This window comes from Sinohyriopsis cumingii, chromosome 9, assembly GCF_028554795.1.
Source record: "Sinohyriopsis cumingii isolate HCF-2022 chromosome 9, ASM2855479v2, whole genome shotgun sequence".
Lineage (NCBI taxonomy): Eukaryota > Metazoa > Mollusca > Bivalvia > Unionida > Unionidae > Sinohyriopsis > Sinohyriopsis cumingii.
Genome location: NC_142969.1, coordinates 93,437,329 through 93,462,560, shown reverse-complemented (window position 1 = coordinate 93,462,560; position 25,232 = coordinate 93,437,329). Strand labels below are relative to the sequence as shown.

The following is a 25,232-nucleotide window of genomic DNA, read 5'->3' as shown; positions in this document are numbered from 1 at the left end:
GTTTAATAGTCATCTGTGTAGGCACATTATATTGCACACCCTGTGTTTAATAGTCCTCTGTGTAGACACTTTATATGCACATCCCATGTTTAATAGTCCTCTATGTTGGCACATTATATGCACATGCCATGTTTAATAGTCCTCTGTGTAGACACATTATATGCACACCCCATATTTAATAGTCCTCTGTGTAGACACATTATATGCACATCCCATGTTTAATAGTCCTCTGTGTAGTCACATTATATGCACATCCCATGTTTAATTGTCCTCTGTGTAGACACATTATATGTACATCCCATATTTAATAGTCCTCTGTGTAGACACATTACATGCACATCCCATGTTTAATAGTCATCTGTGTAGACCAGTGATTCTCAAACTGTGTGCCGTGGCACACTAGTGTGCCACGAGAGATTTGCATGTGTGCCATAGGAGTTTTGAAAAATATTTAAAATTGCTAGCGTTTTGAAACCTTGAACATATCGAAAAATTAAATGGCAAATCAATGTCGCAAAAGTTAAAAAAGAAACATAAAAACGCAATCTCTGTCAGTCTGTCATTCATTGGTTCCTTTCGTAATGCGAGACTTGTGCGAGATCTCATCCCCGAAATTCTGGACATACTGACAGACCTACAATCAGCACTGCAGCATTACTTCCCATCACATGCCAGTGATGAATATGGATGGGTGATCAATCCATTCGGAAACAACAAAACTACAAATCTTACAAGCGAAGAAGAAGAAGAGCTCATTGATTTAAAAAAGATACATTTTTTCAGTCAACATTTCCCGAAAAGAGCCTGGATGAGTTTTGAATCTCAATCAAGAAGTCATATCCTGCAATCAGTTCAAAAGCAATCAAAGTAATTCTGCCATTTGTGTCTTCGTGGTTTTGTGAGTTTGGATTTTCAGCATTGACTGAAATCAAATTGAAAGAGAGAGAAAGAGAGACTTCTTAAAATCGACGATGAAATGCGCGCTTGTTTGTCGACTTTGGAGCCTCACTTCAATCTGAATTGCTCTCGAAATCAGGCACATCCTTCACATTAAATTTAAAATTAAATATATATGTAAAAATAAATAAGTTCTTCACCACAAAAATTGTTAAATTATTTCAGGTGTGCCGTGAATTTTTTTAGATCTTTCTGGTGTGCCGCAAGACAAAGAAGTTTGAGAAACACTGGTGTAGACACATTATATGCACATCCCATGTTTAATAATCATCTGTGTAGACACATTATATGCACACCCAATGTTTAATAGTCCTCTGTGTAGACACATTATATGCACACCCCATATTTAATAGCCTTCTGTTTAGACACATTATATGCACATCCCAAGTTTATAGGAGTGGAATTAGAATTAAAGAGGTGATAATAAAAATGACAAAAAAATGTATTATTGTTTTACTTTATATTTTACTGTACAAAAAAAGCATAATCCATATACAGTATAATGTAAGACGTAATTTGGTGGAAAAAAAACCCATAAAGATTATGCCAAAAGCATAATGGTTGGCATGTATATTAATAGTTCCTGTGAAGGCACATTATATGCAAAACCCATGCTTAATAGACCTCTGTTTAGGCACTTTATATGCAAAACCTATGTTTAATAGTCTTCTCTGAAGGCACATTATATGCACACAGTTTAATAGTGTTCTGTGTAGGCACATCACATGCACACTCTATGTTTAATAGTCCTCTGTGTTGATATATTACATGCACACCCCATGCTTAATAGTCCTCTGTGTAGACAGATTACATGTACACCCCAGGTTTAATAGTCCTCTGTGTAGGATCTTTATATGCACACCCCATGTGTAATAGTCCTCTGTGCAGACACTAGTAGGACATGGCTGATTCTGTAGATTATTGTTGACTTGGTCTCAATGACATTGATTTCTGGTAAAGATATGCAGTGTTGGAATAAACACCATGCAGAAACCATTATTTTCTTATTGGACTTTAATATACCTTTTACCTTTATTCCCTAAAATCAGTTTCTTCCTTGCCCTAAATGCAAGCTACCCAAAAAGTTTAGTCAAGAAAGTTATTCCAGAACAAAAGTCATTGTGCAAAACTCATTTTTCTTTGGGTCACAGTGACCTTAATTTTTTATCTTTTGACCTCCAAATCTAGAAACTGTTTCAGACATCTCTAAGTGCAGACCAATCATAAATTGTCATCAAAGTATGAGAATGAAAGTTATTATGCAGAAAAAAAAACTACTAGTCACTATGACTTTGAACATTACTTTTATTTTAACTGCATTCCTGCTTACACAAAGTACAAGTTATTACAAACCTTGGAGAAAGTACATGGTTGAGGACTAAAATGTTTGTGCTGCAACTATTAGTTGCCTTAGAGCAGGGGTGGGCAAACTACGGCCTGCGGGCTGCATGCGGCCTGCCAAGGGTTTTCATGCGGCCTGGGAACAAGTCATCATTCGCACTGACTCTGTTTATGTTACTTTGTTTATCAAATAAATGTGCTTCTTTTGAAGCTTAAGTTTAAGTTTTCAAATATTAACAAAATATTAGCAACTGAAAATTAATTAGATGTCATTTAGAAAAACCTTTTATTTTTGCTATTTCAAATATTAATTATTTTACTTAATGAACTATGTGGCCCGCGACAAGGTGTAAATTTGTGCATGCGGCACTTGCACTGGAAAGTTTGCCCACGTCTGCCTTAGAGTAACTACTGACCTTGACCTTTTCGTCACAAAATTAATATGCTGCTTTCTTATACCAAGAGCAAGCCATCACACAGTTTAGTGTGTATGTGTTTTGGATTTTTAACAGTTTTGAAAAAATTTCAGTCAAACTGCTACAATGTCTGCAGTGCAACATTTTATTGTGATGCCTAGTACTGGGGCATCATTCCTCATACATGTGGTCCCATCCAGTCACATTGTCCTGACACCAGGCCAACCAGTCTTAACACTAACCTCATAATGCTGAGCGCCAAGCAAGGCAGCTTTGAAACCAGGACCTCTTGCATCCAAGGCGGACGCTCTTACCACTAGGCCACCTGAGCCATCTAGTCCAGGTCTGTGATGCAGAACTAAAGTTACTGTTCAGAAACCATGTTTTTCTTACAGTCACAGTGGTACTAATTTTTTAACTCTGGACTAGATATTTGATAGACATTTCCTTGCTTCAAGCACAAGCAATCCACAAAGTCTGGCCCAGGTCTGTCAACAAGGATTAATATTATTGTCCAGAAAACAATTTTCTTCTCTCAGTCAGAGTGTCCATGACTTTAGACTTCAACATCAACAGGTTTCTTCCTTACTACAAGTGTAAGCCATCAACAAAGTTTGGTAAAGGTAGATAGCACAAAACTGAAGTTATTGTACTAAAATTAAAATGGTAACAGACATATGGACAATATCATAAAAATGAAGGTTTTGCCTTTTGGATGGTATATAAAAACATTGTGTGTACTTTTCCATTAAAATTATTCCAGTGAGTTCATTAACAAACAGGTCTCAATATGTCCCTGACGATGTTTTTGTTTTCAGGTTCTACATTCTTGAAATGATGCTACTAAGGACATTCACTGAACATTTTTTTTTACAAAACCTAAATGCTTTAATGGCATAGAAGAAACTTCACCGATCATCAATCTGGAAGAAAGGCTTTTTATGTGCCTAGTATAACATATAATTCAAATACATGAATCAAGAAGCCAGGATCTACTTATAAAATTCTTATTACCATTGCTTACAATGAAAACATGTGAAAATGACTTACTTGCAGGGACTCTACTGCTTCTGAATGTTGCTTCTGGAGATTGGTAATTTTGGTTCTGAAGTCTTTATCAGTTTCATAGCTATGTGCCTTCAGTTCTGTTATCTGCAGTATAAAAATAAACAAATGAGCTGTGTATTTACACTTCAAAAATCTCTGAAGAAACTCATTAAAATGTAATCTAGGATTTTTTTATAAAAAAAAAAGTTGTTGTTGTTGGGTTAAATGCCATATTTCAGCACACGATATGCTATACATGGAAGAACCCAGGAAAACCCCGGAGAGAACCACCAATACACGAGGAGCTACTGGCAAGCTTTCTCACATACCCACATAAGCCAAATCCGAGACCTGAACCCATGGAGACAGAGATGAGATGGCAGTGATCCGTAACAGAGAGTGCTTTAGACAACTCGGGGCCCCTTAAAAAAGGTGAGGGTTTTCATGTCGAACACATGATTAAAGTGGCACCACAGGGTGGTCTAAGAGGCTCACCTCTACTAATCACTTACATTTCATCATTGCATAGATTTGAGTCTTGGCTTGGCCAAGATGGGTATGTGAGAAAGCTTGCTGGTAGCTTCCTGTGGGTCAGTCATTCTTCCCTGGATTTTCCCAGGTTCTGGCCAAGAGGTCTGAGTAACCAAGAAGGTGAATATACCCTTTAACTACCCACTGAAAATAGTGGCCACTGGGTGAATGAAGGATCTCAAAATCATCTTCTGTCTCATAGCCTTGAGCCAACTTCTGTAATATACCAGTCATCATGGCTGAGCAGGAATGCAACAGAGGATCAGATATTTGTGCATCCCCAAACCTGAGAGAATCACTATCTTTATTCAGCTTTCTGTTTATGAGTAGTAGTGATAAGATTTACAAAATGGCTGCCATGGTGGCCATACTGGACATCACACTGACCCATTCTCACTGACTATACATGATAAGAAGTCTTTTGGTGAAAATTCCATGCTGATATGAATTTGTGTTCATGAGGAACAGTGATAACATTTTTAAGATGCCTGCTATGGTGTCCATATTAGACATCACTTCTGCATCATTTTCATTTTGGACCAATTACATATCATAGAAAGTCTTTTTATAAAAACCTTGTCTTGATATGACAAGTAGCAACAAGAAGGTTATTAAAGAACCACAAATTCATTTAGAACAAGCTATACATCATTAAAAAGTCTTGCAGTGAAAATCCCATGTTAATATGACTTTCATTTCAGGAGTAATGATAAAATTATTACGACAACTGCTGTTACTGGACTTGTACTGCACCATTTTCAATTAGAAACAACTAAACATCACAAAAAGTACTGCAGTGAAAATTCCATTTCAATATTATTTCTGTCCCCCCAAAGTAGTTATATCAAGGTTTTCAGAATGTCTGAGCAGCACCATTTTCATTCTAATACTCACTAGACTGTGGGATGACAGTGCAACATTTCATGACAATCCTTGAAGTAGTTTAGCAGGTGTAGCGATAACAAACCTGTGCAAATGGTCAAAAGGTCCTTCCAAAAGCTCTTCTGGTCAATCACCAGTAGAGCCAAAAACATAACTGGGAGTCCTGCAAATGGCAACCGGTAAAACTGGGTTGACAATAACAATGACTGGACATTTTTTCAATACAAGAGTCCCTCAAAGGAACTGATGCTCTACTGTCCACAAATAAATTCCCAGAATTCAAGATAAAACCATTTTCTCTTTCTAACTGGTGAGTGTTTCAACCATTTCTGATAGTCTCCAGCAATAGGATTTTCAATTAGCTTATGTGGCAACCACACTGGATTTAAGATTGACACCATTTTCATATAGGACAAACTAGGCACCATTAGAAGTCTTTTGGAGAAAACCCAATGCCAATAAGATCATCCTTTCAGGAGAATAGTGACATTATTAGATGTCTTTGGGGCACCATTTTCATTTAGGACCAACTAGATGTCATAAAACATCTTTTGGTGAAATTCCAATGTTGATATGACAATCAATTCTGGTGGAATAGCAAAAACAAACTTTTCAAGATGGCAAATATGGCAGCCATATTTGCAGTCAGACTGGCACCATTTTCATTCTGGACAAACTTGACATCATGATTTGTGTTCCAGTGAAAACCCTATGTCAGTATGACTTTCCATGGAAGAAGAGTTGCAATACAAAGATTCTGAAGATGGTGACTTGGTGACCATACTAAACATAAGGGCACCGTTTTTACTGAGTACCAACTGTGACATCATAAGAAGTCTTCTGGTGAAAACCCAGTGTCAGTATAACTTGACATTCAGAAGGAGTAGTGATAAGATTTTTCAGATGGCTAAACTTATCGGTTCAATATTTATTTAAGACCTGCTAGACACAGCAAGAAGTCATCAGGACAATTTGAAGGTCTCAATGGTAATGGTCCAAGTAGTTTCAAAGTAGCAATAACTAACTTTGTGGACAGACTATGGACAAAAGGCCATTCCACAAGTTCTTCTTGACTATGACCAGCAGAGATAACTATAATACAAAAAAGTCTCAGTGATTATGCCAATATATATATATATATATATATATATATATATATATATATATATATATATATATATATATATATATTAAACTGATTAACCTCAAAATGATTAAATTTCAACAATGTTTGGAAATGAGGAATAATGTTGGACTTAAAAATGGATAAATAAACAACTGTTCTTTTTTTCCCCAGAATACAAACAATGAGGATCCAATACAAGTCTTAGTGTTTATTTCATACTTTTCAATGCCAAGTGGGGCTCCAAGTGGTCTAAAGCACTCACCATTATGGATCACTACCATCTCACCTCTGTCTGCATGGGTTTGTATCTTGGGTTTGGCCAATGTGGGTATGTGAGAAAGCTTGCCAGTAGCTTCTTGTGGGTCGGTAGTTCTCTCTGGGGTTTTCCTTGGTTCTTCCACCACTATTTATACTGGCTGCCATGTATAGCCTATCTTGTGTTGAAAAATGGCATTAAAGCCTAGAACAACTACAACAACATCAATGCTAGACTTTTTCTGACCAATTTCTAAATTGGGATTCTTCATAAAAGTCCATGAAAGCAATGCAGACAGAGAGAGAGAAACAGTGAAATATAGTGCTTGTTTTAACACAGTTAGGAAATAAAATGAAGGAAAAATAGCATTATCCTGGCATTTATCAGTCAAAACACTAGAGGTTACCTTTTTGTCTTTCTCCAGCAGCTGTGCATCCTTGGCTTGAAGCTGTTTTTTCAGAATCTCTAGTTGTTCCTGTAGCTGAGTGATGGCAATCACATGCTCTGAGCTGTTAGGGTCAACAGGGGACTTGTCCATGGCTATCACAGAACTTATAGTCAAACTAAATAAAAAAGAAGTTGGTGCATTAAGCAAAATTAATGGAGCAAGCACTTGGAAACAGGGATCTATGGTGGTAAGCAGGAGTTTCATTAGGACCAAACTTTTCTGAATTAAACTTTAACTGGGAATTCTTTAACAGCATCAGGCAATGATACAACTCATATATACATAATGTTTCAGATCCATTTTCAGCCCAAGATTACCACCAGAAAGCTTTTCCTGAGCAGACACCACCACTGTAATACAGGAATATTCCTTTGTATTTTCAGTAAAGAAGCTAGACAAAGCAAGCTGACATGGAAATATATACATAAAACTCTCAATATCACTGAATGAACAGGACAAATTATTAATGTTTTAACATAATATTAGCACAGCTGTTATGTACAAAACCTTACGCATACAGTGACATGGGCAATAAGGTGTGTCAACTTCATTTTTATATATATCATCTGTACATAAATATATTATTTCACACCTGGTATTCTGTCTTGTCACTAATCCCAAACATACTCAGTTTCTCCTGCATACAAGGTTTCCATGAAATCAAGCCGTGTTTTGAATAAAACAGGCTATGTACTAACAACAGTATAATGCATTCCATAATGGTAAGGAAACAAGCAATATAACATAGATCATATATAGATGATGAGTATTTACAAGATAAAACAACACTGCTACTAATTACTACATAAAAAATTCAATTATAAAATATAAGTCATTTGCAATTCCTTTTTCAATACAAATATTCTTATTATTTCTTTGTTATTTGCTCTTCTCAATGAATACACATGGTATAAGAAGCCAACTTGATAGAAACTGAATCTAAACTATGATGTATTCTACATTTATACAGTTTTTACCCAGAAAATGTACAAACAATCTTATTAATGAAGACACCCATTCGTAGCAGTTCCTGTAAATCCATTTAATTCAGTTGGTATCAATTTTTGTAACTTTAAGAAAAAATTCATTTTGCCAGTACATAATTTCATGGATTAAAGAAGATGTTCTACTGTCTCCATAGAAGGACAATTGTTTATTAATTTAATGGGCCTAATGCAACCATGAAATCCACCCCCACAAATTGGTACAAATAATCGTGAATTCACAATGATTTCAATCATCACTATTAAGGGTGGTTTTCACTGATGTTATAATACCTAGGTCCAATATGATGTTTTGTGATAATTTCCTAAGCATATTTCATGCAAACATATGCTGAGGTTTAACTTCTCGTTTGGGGCCATGGGTGACCAAGTGGTCTAAAGCGCTTGCTGTTACAGATCATTGACACATCACCTATGTCCATGTGAGTTCAAGTCTCAGGCTTATCCAGTGTAGGTCATGTTTGACTAATTGCCAGTAGCTTCCGATGGGATGGTGGTTCTTCCCTGGGTTCTTTCTCCACCAGATATAATAACCCTTTTACATCGAAAATGGCTTTTTAAATTTTTGAAAGTCAACTCTTTCAGGACATGCTGAGGGACAAGACCATGTGCAGGCATTAAGGGCTAACATACTAAATTAATATATAACTGACTTAGTATATAAATTGATAAGACTGGAGCATAATGTACTCACAAAAATAGTATAATAGTTAGGAGCATTGGACCATAGGATACTTTCTGTATGAGTTTTGACATTAGCTGAAGACTGAGATATGTAATCTTTAAATGACTTTCATTTCATCTGCATGAGAAATCTCGTGATATATGTAGCTAGTTTTGAAAAGCAGCTGAGTTTTTTTCAAATGCATGAATAGCAAGTAATGCTGAGGTGGCACTGAATTGTAATGACAAAGTTGTTGTGGGGTTATTTTCCCACAATTTTGAGACATATCACACATCATACTGCCCATCATTGGGCTGTGTTGTAACCATTTTTGTACTCTTACAGTCATGAATTTGGAAACTCTGCTTCACATTTTGGTTTCTATTTTGGAAGTTCATCTAACCCTACATTTGAATTATTGTCCACTGTTACATGAAAATCTCCAGTACATCCTTTGCTTTTTTTCAATCTGCTGTTCACTTTGTACATTCCTGCAAGCATTAACTCAAAGTTGAAACCATTAATTTATGCCCTGCAATGCTGATTTTACCTTCACAAAATGATTCAAAGTTTGTGCATGCAAAAGTGAAAGGAAAGGGTATCAGTTCCTGGACCTCTCAAGGACACACATATTCCTGTTATAAATAATTGTTGAGATTTCCAAGCAGCATATATTTGTGTTAATATAGATTTGCAGGTTTTGGACTGGACAGAAGTATTATTTGATCAATAAAGGTCCTTAATTGTAATTTCTTTTAAATTTCCTTTTATTCAGATTATCTTAATGACTAAATAACAATCTTAACAATGAAAAAACAATTTTAACAACTAAATAACAAGAGTCACTTGAAGTAACTGACATTCTACTGGCTGAAAAGAATTCCAAAAATTCAAGATAAGACCGCTTCTTCCTTTTAATTGCTGAGTGTTGAAACTATACTGGACATTCTTCAGTAAAAAGAATAATTTCAAATTAACTCTTGCATTGGACATATTGTATGTCAACTTGGCACTATTTTCATTTAGGACCAATAAGGCATGATATAAAAATCTTCAGGTGGAAACCCTGTATCGAATTAATTTTCAAGCTGGATGCCATGGAGGCTATATTCAGTATCAGATTCATAAAAGAAGCTGCCACTTGTCGGTAAAGTGCCTTTTATTAATCTATTTGCATTGACTCAGGAGGGGCCCAGAGTGGTCTAAAGCGCTCTCCGTTACGGATCACCTCTGTCTGCGTCGGTTCGAGTCTCGGATTCAGCCAATGTGGGTATGCGAGAAAGCTTGCCAGTAGCTTCTCGTGGGTCGGTGGTTCTTTCTGGGATTCCTCCTCCACCATTAATACTGGCTGCCATGTATAGCCTATTGTGTGATGAAAAATGGCGTTAAACCCTACTACAACAACAACAGCATTGACTCAGCAGATTAAAATCAAAAAGTCATCTGCTAGCGAGTATCTGGGTTAAGTAAAGAGAATATAACAAGGTTGTTTAAAATACTAATTAATCATACTAGATTTGTTTTGTTTTTATTAGTGAAAATTTGGACATTTAAGCCAATATAAAATCATGCAGGAAAACAACAAGTACACATGTGACAATTACCAAAAACCTCTTACGGTAGGTGTGGTATATCTCAAGATGTGAATGAATATATGTAGGAGGTAAATTCAAGCATACAGTATGCCCAAAGGGCATGACTGGTCAGATAAAGCAATTAAAACAAGAAAATTTGCATTTGCCCAACTTAAAATTGGGAAATAAAAGCATGTCTCCCAGACTAGCACCTTTAAAAATGAATGCTGTAGGATGTTGGGGGTACGAGATATAATCTGGCCTATACAAAAATATGACTGCAAAAATTTTACATATCAAAATGGCACCTCCAAGCAACCTGCTTGCAATATGTTCCATGTATGGCTGACTTACATTAGACGATTTGAGTCATGCTCACAGAATAAATATGCTTAAATACGGACAAACGGACAAAGTGATAACTATATCCAAGAGTATTACAGTGAATATAAAAGCTATATCAATACATTTTACAATAATGTTAAATTCCTAGTCTCAGTAAATTTATAAAATTAAATAACTATCTTAAATTCTCAGGTTGTATCAAGTCTATTGCAATGCAGTGGCAGAGATACGTTGAATTGTATCATCACACAAAGATCAATATTCTCGGCTGCTGTATCATTACATCCTTATTTAGAATCAGGTAATAAAAGTAAGACTAAAAGGTAAATGAAACCTTTTTGTAGGAGTAGAAGAGATCCCATTTGAGGTAGGATTATCTCGTTCGAGACGCTGCTTCTTGGCTGGAGAGGGATCTGACTCAGATCTGAAAGAACAAATATTTTTATGGAGATTATTTACCCTCTGACATTCTGCTAGTAAAGCAAAGGATCACAATAATCACTCCAATGAACTGCAAACTTCTATAAGGAAATACTTTTACTGGCTTTATATTGTAAGAGAAAAACATTATGTACCAAAAAGAACTCTGTTAGATATTTGTGGTCATTCAAATTTCTACTCCATATGACTAATCTTTTTAAAAACAAAAGAGTTTTAGTGTTGAGTCAGTGCTAACTAACGGAAGTAGACTGCTTCACAAATATTTATGAAACTGAACTGTCAAGTAACTTGGCACAAGATCAATTCCTGCCATATTTCTATGCCAATTCAAGATCAGAAACCTTCGTCAAAAAACAAAAAAAAAAACAGTCTGTTGGCATAAAGAGAAATGTGTCCATATGATACAGATGCCCATGTCAATATGATGTAACTGCAAAATTCACAAAAATGGCCATTGCAGACTTTGTAAAATGTGGGAAATTGAAAATCCACCCTCACCCAGATCCTCATAATGTTCAGCTTCATACCACATTTAGTTTAAAACCATAAAGTACTTCAAACAAAATTCAGTGGAAATTGAAGGCAAAACAGGAACCACAACTCTATACCTTTCTACAAGAAAATGGTGTGAATCACTTGACCTCGGTCTTCACAACATAAAGATCATACCGAATTTAGCTTTTGGCATAAAATCCAACAAAATAAGAAGAGATACACGTGTGTCTTGTTAATCATACTATTTTAATATCAAAATAACACCTGCTTCAACAAGGTCAAAGATCCATTCTTAAATATATTTAACACATTTAATATGATAGCTATCAACCTTGAAAAATAAGGAGTTCAATGGTTTTGCTCAAGTAAATATATTTTTAATTTCACTTAGTCATATAATTTGTAGCAGATGATAGCAAATAACAGAAACTCCAGAATAAATCAGTGGTACTTTGAGAAGTATTTTTTTAAATTAATTTTTGTTAAACCAGTATGAATATGACAGACACAAGGTTATCACTGGAGATTTTTCACTGGTAAAAGTTAAGAAAAGTTTAAAAAAGCCCCAAAGACATACACAGTACCAATTTCTTCCCCAGTGTCTTACAGAATAGTATGCACACTGATCTGGAAAACTGAAAATGAATTTCCATATTTGCTAGTGTCTGTTCCCAATCATACTGAAATGAAATATATTTACTTTCTAAAAGTAAATAAATAAGAAAGAAAACAAACAACATTATTTGCTTTATATTTTTTTTGGGACAAAGAGCATCACAAGTAATTTCTACTACCCCCCCCAATGGATCAATGTATTGAAAATGTTGCTCATTTGGAAGATCAGATGATACAGTGAATGGAAATGGGATGAATATTAATCATTAGGTACTGATAATCATATTTATTTTTTAATGTGGCCTCTGGTGACCTCGTAGTCAAAGCCCTCACAATTACATATCACAAATATGTCACATCTGTCCACGTAGGTTCAAGTCTTTCCTCAGCCCGATGTAGGCACATACAAAAGCTTGCCAGTAGCCTCCCATGAATCAGTAGTTCTCTCCGTGGTTTTCTCAGGTTGTTTGCCACAAATAGTGGCCATCATGTATAGCCTATTACACAATGAAAAATGGCTTAAACCCACAAAACCAAACCTAACCATTCTTTTATTAAATACCATGAGTAAAATCCAATATCCAAAAAGTATTCATGAAAAAATCTTGCAATAAAAGACTAAAGGAATTACCTTGTATGAGCATTTTCTATTTAAATAATTTGGCACCGTTTCACATACATCATAACAATTATTAAGGGAGCTAACAATGTTTTAGTCTAATTATTCCTGCTTAAAATCAGAATCAGTTATGTCCCTTTGTAAAGCTTGCATAGTCTTTCAAGGCCTTAAATATTGATGGTGCCTGGTTATTAGAAAAAACTATTTTAAATTAATGGATACAAGAAAGTATGCCATAGGCTTTGGAGATGTACTCCCTTCAAGCCAAAACTCTCTGCCATTATAAGTCAGTCTTTTAGCTTTTTTTTAAGGATTTGCTCTCGTTATCCAAAAGGTAAGAATTTTTTCATACTTGAATGCAAAAAAGATGATAACCATGTAAACAAAAAACAAGTACATACACATGATTTGGATAAGACTTTGAACTTCCATGAGATCTGTGCCCTGTGGGAGAATCAGTGCTATTTTCATCTGTCCGATCACGTAGAAAGGAAAGCTTGGATGAATATGGTGAAGATCTTTCTGCAAGTGATGATGAGGTTAAAGATGATTGCCTATCTTTCATAGCGGTTACTGAATTTTCTCCAGTTGATTTGTCACCATGATTACTAAGGCGACCACTACTACCTGTGCTCAGTGTTTCAAGTTTGTCAAGCTTATCTAGTTTATCAGAACTTTGTCTGTTTGAGGTTAGGCTCTGCTTTTTGGGGTCATCCTGTTTTTGCTCAACTTTCTTCTTTGCTTTAGCTAGGACTCTCTTGTAAGCACAAATACACAGCCAGCACAGAAGCTTCCCATCAACCTAAAAGAGAAAAAAAAGATGAATAGTTCCTACAATTTTCCACTAATATCATTCCTATTTCCAACTGGTATACTCTTATCACAGATGTAATTTTCAATACTTTTTAATTCTTGGCTTTTGTCTTCAAACAACATATTAGGAGTATATCCTTATACCAAGTTTGGATAATTCCACAATACCTGGACATAACTGTAAAGCTGTACCGATTAATCGGCCATACTCATGATCAGGCCGATTATTAGAACAAGCGTTATAATCAGTATCGGCAGAAATAATCGGTGCCGATGTAAACAAATTTCCAATATATAAATTCAGTCATAACATTCATCTTGACACGGCTTGAATTTTAAATCAGAATTAAATAGTGGAAATTAAGGAATAAACATTTGATTTGGGGATTAATTGAAAGACAATATATTCTTAAAAGTAAATACTTTTTAACACACTTGCTGTAAACTACCGCTAATTGTCTGCACACAACAAATTATCAATAACATTCATGAACTCATCCCAATAACAGCAGCCAACCAGCCAATGAGGCATCATGTGGCTGTTCAACTTCCAGCATACACATTAGCATATAGCTAGGCAGATTATATTGCCAGAGAAATTTCCAACTACTACGAAACTATGACTCACTATAGTTAATCTGTTCTTTAGCCAGTCTTGCAGTGCTGCTAAACAACGAATAGCAGTCACATGCTAAAGCAGCTGAATGCTGACACACAAATATGATGCAGCTTTGAAATTGACATTCCAGTGCCAGTGACATTATCCCAGCTTCTGAGCAGCTTCATCACGCAACTCGCAGTGTGGTTCGTGCATCCATCCAGCCATGTGGAGAACTTAGTAGCAACTTACTTGATTTAAAACATTATTTCAAGAGTGCAAATCGATTGGATTATTAATATTAACTAGCGATTGCACACTATTAAATATACTACCAAGCCTATGCATAATGTCAAACTCAAAACACTCAAGTTTAGTCTGGAATTACTTTAGAGTAAATGCAGTCGATGAGTCAAAAGCAAATTGCACTTTGCAAAGCATGCATTTGCAGAGGTGGAAAGGATTCTAAAAACTATATGACATCAAATCTTGTCCAGCACTTGTGCTGCAAGCACATGGTCGAACATAGCCTGTTTCTGCAGATAAAAAAGAAAAGGATGCTATGCAGTTAACCTCAGAAGCTTCAGCAACTCCTTGTACTCTTAACTATTAATGCCATGCTGGACCGGAAGCAGCCATTCACATTTGACGACCCAAGAGCTATTAGTTATCACAAGGCTATTGCAGAGTTCATGGCAGTAGATGTGCAACCATTTTATGTTGCTGAAGGCATTGGATTTTGATGTCTGATGGCCAAGGCTGAACTGCGCTATAAAACTCAAAGTCAGATGTACTTTTCCACATTTTTGATACCTGACATGCATAAGGCGATACAAAGCAAGGTGCGTGATTTAGTTTCTGCCCAATCTGACCTTAGTTTTACCTCTGATGTGTGGTCAGACCCATCCATCGGCATAGCCTTTTTGAGTCTTACAGCACACTGGCTGACGGAAGACTTTCATTGGAAACAGGTGCTTTTAGCAACAATGCCTCTCGATAAATCACACACAGGAGAATATTTGGCAAGCAAACTGGACAAATTATATGAGGAATACAATATTCCCAAAACTCATATCCATGTTCTTCTGCATGATGGAGATGCAAACATGGTTAAAGCAATGCATATGGCTGAAATTGACAGCATCAGCTGTTTTGCACACACAATGCAGCTTGTCAGTGATGGCATTCTGTCGCAATGAGGTGTGAAAGATGTTTTGGCAATCTCGCGATCCACAGTACGTTCTGGCACTCCATCCTGGCACAACAGCAGCAGGAAACAATTGGTTCTGCCCATAAGAAACTCATCCAGGATATCCAGACACGCTGAAATTCTACATACATTATAGTGGTTTCATTATATGAACAAAAATAAGTCTTGGGAGCTTATACTATTCTTTATGACCTGCCGAGCCTAACAGTGGGTCTTGATTAACAATACTGTGGACACGTTAAGCCCATTCGCTGACATTACCAAGGAAGTAATTGATAGCCAAATATCAGTATCTGTCATTCTTTCCTGCTCCAAATTTTGCTGGCTCGAGGGCATGAAGCGAGTCATGGTATTCAGACAATGCGCCGTGATATGTTGACGTCACTGAACACACGCTTTGCTGACGTGATGTTGCCAGCGACAAGAAGATTGTCTTGGCCACCATCTTGGATCGCCAATTCAAACATCGCCTATTCAGCAAAGAATTACTTGTGATCGGATCCAAAGACTGGCTTAGAGAAGAATGCATCATAGTTGCGTCAGCTGACAAGCAGGAGGAACCCCCGACCAAAAAAAAATATAAGAAAAACTGAAACTGAAACAAATGCCACTGGACCATCAAACGTCATGTCTCTGGGATTTGTTTTCTGTGGCCTGTGACAAACCTGTCTGTACCATCAATGAAACAATCCATGTGGATGATACCGTTGAAACGATGCTTGAATTGTATCTGGCCAGCCCTCTGTTGCCACGAGAAGAAGACATATACAGCTGGTGGAATACTCACAGGTTTCAGTTCCCCTACTTGGCCAAATTAGCTAGATGCTATCTGTCTGCACCAGCTTCAAGCATTCCGAGCAAGCAGCTGTTTAGTGGCACAGGCCAGATTTTTTTGGATCATCACTTGGCGAGAAATGTTACTGTTGCTTAGATACAACCTACCTGAACTAGGCTTTAAGTATTTGCTGCAGCCAGCATACAGTGACATCTAACTTTAGTCTTAAACCATGCATATTATTAATTTTAATTATTATTTGGCTAATGTTAACATTTTTTAGTCATTTATTGAAATCTAGTAATGGTGACCTGCATCACTGAACGTAAATTAAAAGACTAGATTAATACATTTTCATTTGTTTATATCTTGAATTGGCAAACCAAAAGTTTTATCAGTGTTAGTTTAAAGTTTTTCAAGTTTTATATTTGAGTGATTGTCGTTTCTATAAATAGCAATGTACTTCTTATCCGGTTTCTCTTTGTTTTTGTACAGAAGTTCAAATTCACTTGCCGCATAAACAACCTTGTTATAACTTACACTGCACAAAGTACCTGCTTGCATTACACTAATACGTTTATTTATTTGAACCAGTCATTGTTATAAAACAAATAATAATGCAATAATCGGTTTCATAATCGGTTTTGGCAGTTTTAATAATCAGCTATATGCGGTATCGGCATTATCAGCAAAAAGTGACATCGGTACAGCTTACATAACTGATGATTCCACTATTCCCCCACCCACCCAAGTACAATAAATGGACACAACTGATAATTCCCTAAATTTTAAAAGAAACAAACCTGTATAAAGCAGTCACTTGTCTTAAGAGGTTATTTTTCTACTTCCTTTAAGTGGCTGATTAAGTTATGTCTAACTGACTATTCCATACCATTTTCCATGATCATAAAAGATGTTTTTGTTACTGTGATATTTTAATTTGTTTTACAACTGTGAAAATGAAGTTTTGGGGGTGGAAAAAAGCCTGCTCGGTACCCCTTAATGGTAGAAACTGAACAATCCTTTTCTTTAAGAATAAAGAGAAGGAAATCCAAAGCCAAGGTTAAAGAGTGGCAGATCAGCTCTATGTCCTGCTGACTGAACCAATAACAATAGACTCTCCACTTGGCATCATAAACCTTAGAGGTCAAAAGTGTCCTAGACTGAGCAGTGCAGTCTGCAACCCTGCTCAAAACTGATATTGATGGATATATCATTTTATATTAGCCAGGCGTGAGGGTGGAGGACATGTGAATTGTTGCAGAAGGATCCTGTGTTGTAACAGGAGACACGTCCTCACTGATAAGTTCTTTGGGGTGTCCACCAATGGGCTGAAAAAACCAAAACTATTGGCATCACAGAGGGTATATCAGAATCAGTTGTAACAGTGAGATCCTAATCTTGTGAAGTTCTCAAGGAATGATTTTGAATGGTCAAATTGCATAGGTGTACAGTCAATCCCAATTCAGACTGATGGCGTCAACCACTCATGCCCTCTGATCTATTACTGGGAAGACATAAATTGGCAGTCTAATATTAAGCCTTATTTCAAATAAGTCTACCACTGACCCCCCCAACTGAAAAATATACTCTACTATTGGGTACTGAGACATTACAATGAATACCACACATGCTTGTCTCTGACGACAAGCCATCTGCTAGAATATAAATCTTGCCTGGAATATGGTGGACTCTGACAGCAATCTCTTCCTAAGATGCCCATCAAATAAAGTTCAAAACTTCCAAGCCAAGAGAAGGGATGTGAAAGCTCCCTTGTCATCTGATGTTGTTGTTGTTGTTATAGGGTATAACGTCATTTTTCAGCACAAGATAGGCTATACATGGCAGCCAGTATTAATGCTGGAGGAAGAACCTGGGAAATCCCCGGAAAGAACCACTGACCCACAAGAAGCTACCGGCAAGCTTTCTCACATATCCACATTGGCCAAGCCCGAGACTCAAACACATGCAGACAGAGGTGAGATAGCAGTGATCCATGACGGAGAGCGCTTTAGACCGCTCGGGCACTGCCATTGTCATCTGAAGTATGCCACAACTAATGTGACGACCATAACACAACTGTGCCTTCTTACCTTTCTGATGTAACATTGCATTACTAGGAAAACAGTTTACATTTCTAGGTTGCTGATATGAAGGAAAGAGTCCTCACAAACCACACTCCATGAAGGAATACCCATTTTAGCTCTAGATGATCACCCTCTCTCAAATCTAATAAGCCAATATACGGAAAGTATTGATGTTCCATGTGTTCTGCCAAAAACTAGTCTCAATTCCTCAACCAGCTGTGGTAGTAGCAAACTTTAGATTAAAAGGTCCATTTCAATGTAAAATGGATACCAATGCCAAAGAAATATGGTAAAAGACACTTAGATTAACAATGAATCTACCCAACTGACACGTGTTACAAACCAAGTCCAAGGAAATGAAGGAGGATATTCCAAAATGATTGCAAGTGATAAAGGCATCAGACTCAGACTGTTACTTTTGTTCTAAACATTCAATTATTAAATGGAGAAGGATATTTTTACCTTGCAATGTATTACTGATAATAAAAGTATAAAATGCCAGTATGACATGCAAATCATAACTGGTATCAAAATGCTGAAATGATTTTTCAAGTCAGCATTGTTTAGAATCATATTATATTAATACACATTAACAACCACTTTGTATATTCAGTTTACAATAAATATCAAACCTTCTGTCTGCTTGAATCATTTCTCTCAAATGCACACTTCTGCCTGCATTGCTCACACACTGAGGGTGGGCCATATCTTTTCTCATAGCTGGCACATCTGTCACACTTGTTGCCTACAAAGGCTGCAATTATACTGCAGTTTTGGCATGCTGTAGGCTGTAATAAAGACATACATACATGTAAATTTAACCTGCTGAAACTATTTTGAAAAAAACTACTCACAACCCATAGAAGTTATTTTAGTCATACATGTGACTAAGAGCAAAGTCTATGCAATGCCTATATTCCCAGTACTGCCCTCTTCAATATCAGCATTTTCCTTCTTATTAACACAATGTCTTAAATTTACTTTAGGTATTTGCCAATATGGCACTATGAAATGTGACTTTCCCAATATTGGCAACAGACAAAAGAATGGCTTCATTTATCAGGATTGAAATAAAATACTGTAGTATCATCAATCTGGTAAATAAATATTAGCTTTTATGTGTTTATTTTTTATTTTAACCTTTTGAAACAAGAATTATAAATCATTTCATATTGTTTCAATGCACACGTTCGATAAGGTATCTGATTGCTGTAATTATACACTCACTGCCTTAAATCAATATGTGAGGTAAGTAAGAATAGAGAGAAAATAGAGAAAAAGCATAAGGTATTCAAACAACAGTAATACTGAAAATGAAAGAAGAAAAAAATACAAAATAACAGCATATGAAAACTAAATTTAATACTTATTCAAATCCATCCTTCATTCAAATACAAATTTTGTTGAAACATTTAAATCCTTCTGAAACCACATTTCATTTTATCCATGCATTTTTAATCCAAAAGAACAACAATCCTGCAAAATACTGTATTTCTTGAAACACTATTATTTATGAAACACTATGTATATACACTAATTACAGCCGAGTATTAAATCTCACACTTCACAGCTTTTTTGGACAAAACCACTGTATCAACATTGTGTCAATCAAGTCTCATGGTACTCACAAATGCTTCTCAGGTAAATAATCCCCAAACTGTTGCCTGGTAAGCAAGCGCCTGCACCATGTTCGCAGCTTCTGACGGGTTAGGAAGTCCAGGAACCGAGGGGGATCATCAAAAAGTACTGACGGTGCAACTTGATGGACAGTGGTTTAAGTAAGAGATCATTCATATGTACTTTAATAACCAATTGGCCTAGTGTTGTTGGCTGCGTTGGCTTCCTTTGATGTTGAGCACTCAAATGAAAGCATGGCGAAAGTGATTAATCTTGACAGGTGTTTTATTTGTGCTCATAGAGATGAAAGTATTGTTTAAGTGTTGTTGGCTGCGTTGGCTTTGACTGGTGTTATTCACTTGGTCGAAAACACGGTGTAAGTATTGAATTTGCCAGGTCTTTGATTTATGCTCATACAGGTGGCAGTATTGTTGTAATCATTAAAGTGACTGCTGTTTTGCACTGGAATAGTTTTATTCTTTTGTATTCTTTATTTTGGGTATTTGTAGGGGTTAAACCACGAAATTAAATACCTACTAATATGCAAACTTTGACAGGCAAAAGTACCTAGGAAAATGCTTTTTTATACATACAAAAATATAAAAAATTTAGCCCAATGAAAATAAATGATTCTACAGTAAATGTTTATCCAAAGTACAAACAAGTCGACTGATAATTCATGCATAAGGTCAGATTTCTTCTAAACTGCACATAAACGTATTACACGTGTTGTGGAATATTCAATCTTAAAAATGTTTTTGCTTCAATTTTGCAATATATCAAAGATCATTCTTGCATCTAAACAATTTATTTTATCTGTGAGTTTAAGGTCTCTAGGCATGTGAACCATTGCTTAATCATGCTATCATGTATACAAGAAGAGCACCATGAACAATTCTGTGCTTAATAGTCATTTATGTAGGCTACTGTAAGGCATGCTTAATTCTAGAGATTATTGTCCAATGAGTTTAATGAACTGGGCATTTGATCAAAGTATGCAATTTTTGATCTAAAGGTAATGTGCTTCAAGTATTATATTTTTATTAGTCCTACCATTAGCATGACCTTTAGGTTTCAGAATGTATGTCTCTCTATTACCCTAACTACAAGCCATCTACAATTTTGTTCCTGGAACTTAATCTAGAATCAAGTATTAAAAAAATACCTTTACCTCTGAGCCACAATGACCCTAACCTCTGACCTTTATACCCCTGAAAATGCAATAGACCTCATGCGTAAGATGCACACCAGAAAATCTGGTCAAGTTATGCGGACTATGCGAAAACATTTTTCTTCTTTCACTGACCCTGACTGTAGACATCTGACATTATGACTGCAAACCAAGCATTTCCAATTAGGTACATGTCAGTTTCTGATGATTTAATGAAACAAAACACAGCTAAAGTGAAAAGTTATAAAGTGCATTTTGATTGAGTCTTTCATCATAACTACCAAAAATCATTTAAAGTCAACCTATACAGCGGCGGAAACCATTTTCCATAACAAGACCTGGTCCTACATACTGAGTCCAGGTCTTAACAAAAATTTTAATCGAATCTTAAAAGTTAATTCTGATACTTTCAAAAAGTGACCCAAGGAACTTGCTTTGTCATGGCAAATTAGGACAAAGGTTCACAATGGCACTTAAAAATAAACAACCTTGTAAAAATAATCTCAAGATTGCAAATACTGAATACTTATATAAACTTTAATCACTGCCTATAACATACCTTGCCATATACTTTCAGATTGTATGTGCACCTTTTGCAGCTGGAGTTTGTGCTCCCTTTCCTGTAAAACATAAATTACTTTTAATTTCAAGATAAACTATATAGAAGGGATTTGAAAAATTATTCCACATGGTTTTCATGCACTTAAAATGTGAACCACCAAACACATTGTGTATTAGTCCCTTTTTTTGGCTGAGTGTGTGTGTGTGTGTGAATTGGATTTTTAATGTAGCCGTAACAATTTTTCAGTCATATCGCAACAATAGAAACTATACACTAATTAACTTCAATTGACAGACCCAAATTACAGTATTGTGATTATAAATACTTAAACAACTGTCACATAAACAAGTCATTTATTTATTCATTTTAGTTTTGAAAACTTTAGATGAAATGGTACTCTAAAACGTTTCTAAACTCTAGTTTAAAACAACCCCTATAACATATACATCAGATTACAGGCACAGGTGTGTTCACACCATAGTGTTCATCCATTTAAAACCACAGGGGTCACAGATGTCACTGATAAGTAACCTGGATTTCAGAAATACACGTTTAGGGAGTTAATTCAAATTATGAATCTTCTGGTGAAGTTTCTAAAAGTGAAAAAGAAAAAAAAACCTGCTTGTTCTAGTCACAGTTGATTGATTAACTATATATACCTATTTGTAATTAATAATGTAATCTTGGTATTCCTTTCAATTAGAATTAATTACAATGTATTGTAACTCTATGCTCATGCATAGTCATATGGCCAAAATACATGACATCAAGAGCACATACACCTTAAGCAAGGCAACATTTATTAACATCTGAAATTGGACGTTAAATTTGGTTACTGCTAAAACACACAACCATAGCTATCCATCGATGATGAACTCAAGCATTACAATGGTCATGTGAGTGAACTATCGGGTTTTTTCTAAATAAATCAGTACAGTGGAAAAAGAAAAAAACATGCAATGTGGGTACGTCTATTATTTGAAACCTAGATTTTCTTCAAATGACCACTTACACTTTCTAGCTTCAGTACAACAACCCACAGATAGGATTGCAAATTTATGCTTTTAATATTTGTCTACATACTTGAAATAATGTCATGCACTGGTTAGATATTATTTGCTTCAATGCATTTTCTATTTTCACAAAAAAAAGAGTGATGTAAGAAAACATCTTTGACCATACAGCGCTTTCAAATTTCAAAACTGAGTCTTGTCCCATAGGTTTCTGATCTAAAAATATTTTTGGGCTTAATCTTCCAACACATAATATTTAGACTTTGCTTTCTATGAAATGTATATTTTCCTTAATTTAAGTGCCCAATGAATTACAAAAGCAAAAAGTCTGATGAAGAGGTACTTTCTAAACACAGCAACATCAACCATTATTAGCCCTTGACAGAGTCATTTACCATTTCAGACTGATTTTATGGAGAAAATAATGCAAACACAGTAAAAGAAATCTTCAATACATGTATTCTGAAAGCGGTTTTCTGATTCTGTTCCTAAAAACAATTTTTTTAAATACATATTAATGTTTCAAGTTTCAAAATGATAACATGATGAAATTGGGCAATGATAACAAAATAACTTGTGTGCATGGTGAGGGGGACCATAAACTACTGCATCTTCACCTGGTAGTGTGGCCCATGGTGGTGGAAATGGGTGAGCTGTAATCTGTTTGAGACAATGTCACCATCCCGAAGCTTACTTAATCATCTGTCATAATACACTTCATTTGATTAATAATGTATCCATGAAGTTTCTAAAAATTGCAGAAATTTATACAGGTTGATATCTCTAAGCTTATTTTCAAAGTTGGCTAGAGCTGAATCTGAAACATGGCCTCATAATTGGTAACAAGTTCAGCCAATCAGTCTCAAAATTACCCAATTATATTGCTCATTATCAAACGTGTCTGAAATCTATGTGACATCAGCTAATATTCTAAAATCAGGTTAGAAATATGTCCTACACAGTGGTATGAAGCAATTTACTGATAGATGGGAAGTGCACAATGACTGCAGGCCCACACCATAAGCTCACCTAGTAGTACAATCAGGCAAGCTAAAAATGTTGCCTGGTAATCTAGTGTAATCCACTTACTCTCCTAGTGGGAACTCCGCTCGACAATAGGTGCATTTCAGTACAGGTGTTAGGTTTCGGCACTTCTGAAATTGTAATTGAAAGAAAATATCAGAAGCATACAAAACACTGAAGAGACTACGTTTTACTTAGTGAAAGAATATCAAGGAATTCAAAATAAGACCATGTGTTCCTTTTAACTGTCAAGTACTGAAACCATCTTAGCTATTCTTCAACCATAACATTTTCAAATTAGTGCTGTGTATCAATGCTCCAGCTTTGGACTGGTTATATTTATATTAAACCCATGGCTTTGGGTATATTGCAACCCCTACCTTTGGAGTGGTAATCTTGGGTACATTGTAACCCCTAGCTTTGAAATGGTGAATCATTAAACAATCTATTAGATTCCATAGCTTTTAATTAAGTTTGGTACTGACTTCCTTCTTAAAAAAAGTTCTTTGTTATTAATGAAGACTGTAGTTGGCTTTCTTTGATGAAGGGTGCATGAGTTATTGGTCACCACTAAAGGCCTGCTTTGAAGAATCAAGCAAATGCCTGTTTCTTATTGTTGTTGTTGTTGGAGGGTTTAACGCCATTTTTCAGCACACGATAGGCTCTATACATGGTGGCCAGTATTAATGGTGGAGGAAGAACCCAGGAAAACCCTGGAAAGAACCAACGACCCTCGAGAAGCTACTGGCAAGCTTTCTCACATACCCACATTGGCCAAATCCGAGACTCGAACCTACGCAGACAGAGGTAACATGGCAGTGATCCATAATGGAGAGTGCTTTAGACCAGTCGGGGCCCCTGTTTTTTATTGTTGCGGCAACATCAAATAATTGCACTGCATGATTAAGACTGATTTTTTTTCATCTGCTTAGTATGTTTTCATAACAATCAGTACTTCAAATCTAATCTTTTTTTTTTGAATTTTAGCAAACTATTTTATGAATACATTTTTAAAAAGGAACTGGCAGCTGATTGGTTGATTTTAGCCACTGTTCCTTCTTGCCTACTGAATAAACAAAGAAGATAGATTTTGTTTTCTTTCTTTACATTTGTGGTAGCAAAGTTATGCTGCCTTCCACGCACGCATCAAAAATTAAAAAAAGGGTAAACAGACGATAGATACACAGGTGTTCTGGTCTGATTAACGGGATTACTAAAGAAAATGTGAGTGTTTTGAAGGACTTAATTCTGAGTGGAAAGAAGAGGAATTTTATTTACCATCCACATACAAATGTCAATGTAAATATATTAATTACTAGCAATCGGCCGAAAATCCAACGAAAGGTAGACTGCAAGATAATGACACGTCCGGTTGATCTCCACCAACAGAAATGTCAACAACAACAAAAAAGCAGATATCTCATAACATACAGTACTCATACACATGATATAACTATGCACTGTTAAGATGGTTTGTCAATATGGACAAAGAACATGTTATGTAACAATATGTAAATTTCTGTGCATTTTATATCAGGTTTGAGACTTCCTTTCATGGGGCCTCTGAATTTCTCCACTCCAAGCCAATGGTTGTATATGCAA

General features: G+C 35.9%; 1 protein-coding gene across 1 annotated transcript in view; it reads right to left on the bottom strand.

The window, feature by feature from the left end:
- LOC149792262 (protein FAM76A-like) overlaps positions 1-25,232 on the bottom strand; it is a 37,350-nt gene that overhangs the window by 7,427 nt on the left and 4,691 nt on the right. Inside the window, exons 2-8 of the mRNA XM_089970794.1 lie at positions 23,697-23,761; positions 21,592-21,652; positions 18,877-19,032; positions 13,163-13,563; positions 10,926-11,015; positions 6,963-7,119; positions 3,765-3,866 (exon numbers count right to left, since the gene is read on the bottom strand). Of these exons, the coding sequence (XP_089826920.1) occupies positions 3,765-3,866; positions 6,963-7,119; positions 10,926-11,015; positions 13,163-13,563; positions 18,877-19,032; positions 21,592-21,652; positions 23,697-23,761 (1,032 nt within the window). The remainder of the gene's footprint in view (positions 1-3,764; positions 3,867-6,962; positions 7,120-10,925; positions 11,016-13,162; positions 13,564-18,876; positions 19,033-21,591; positions 21,653-23,696; positions 23,762-25,232) is intronic.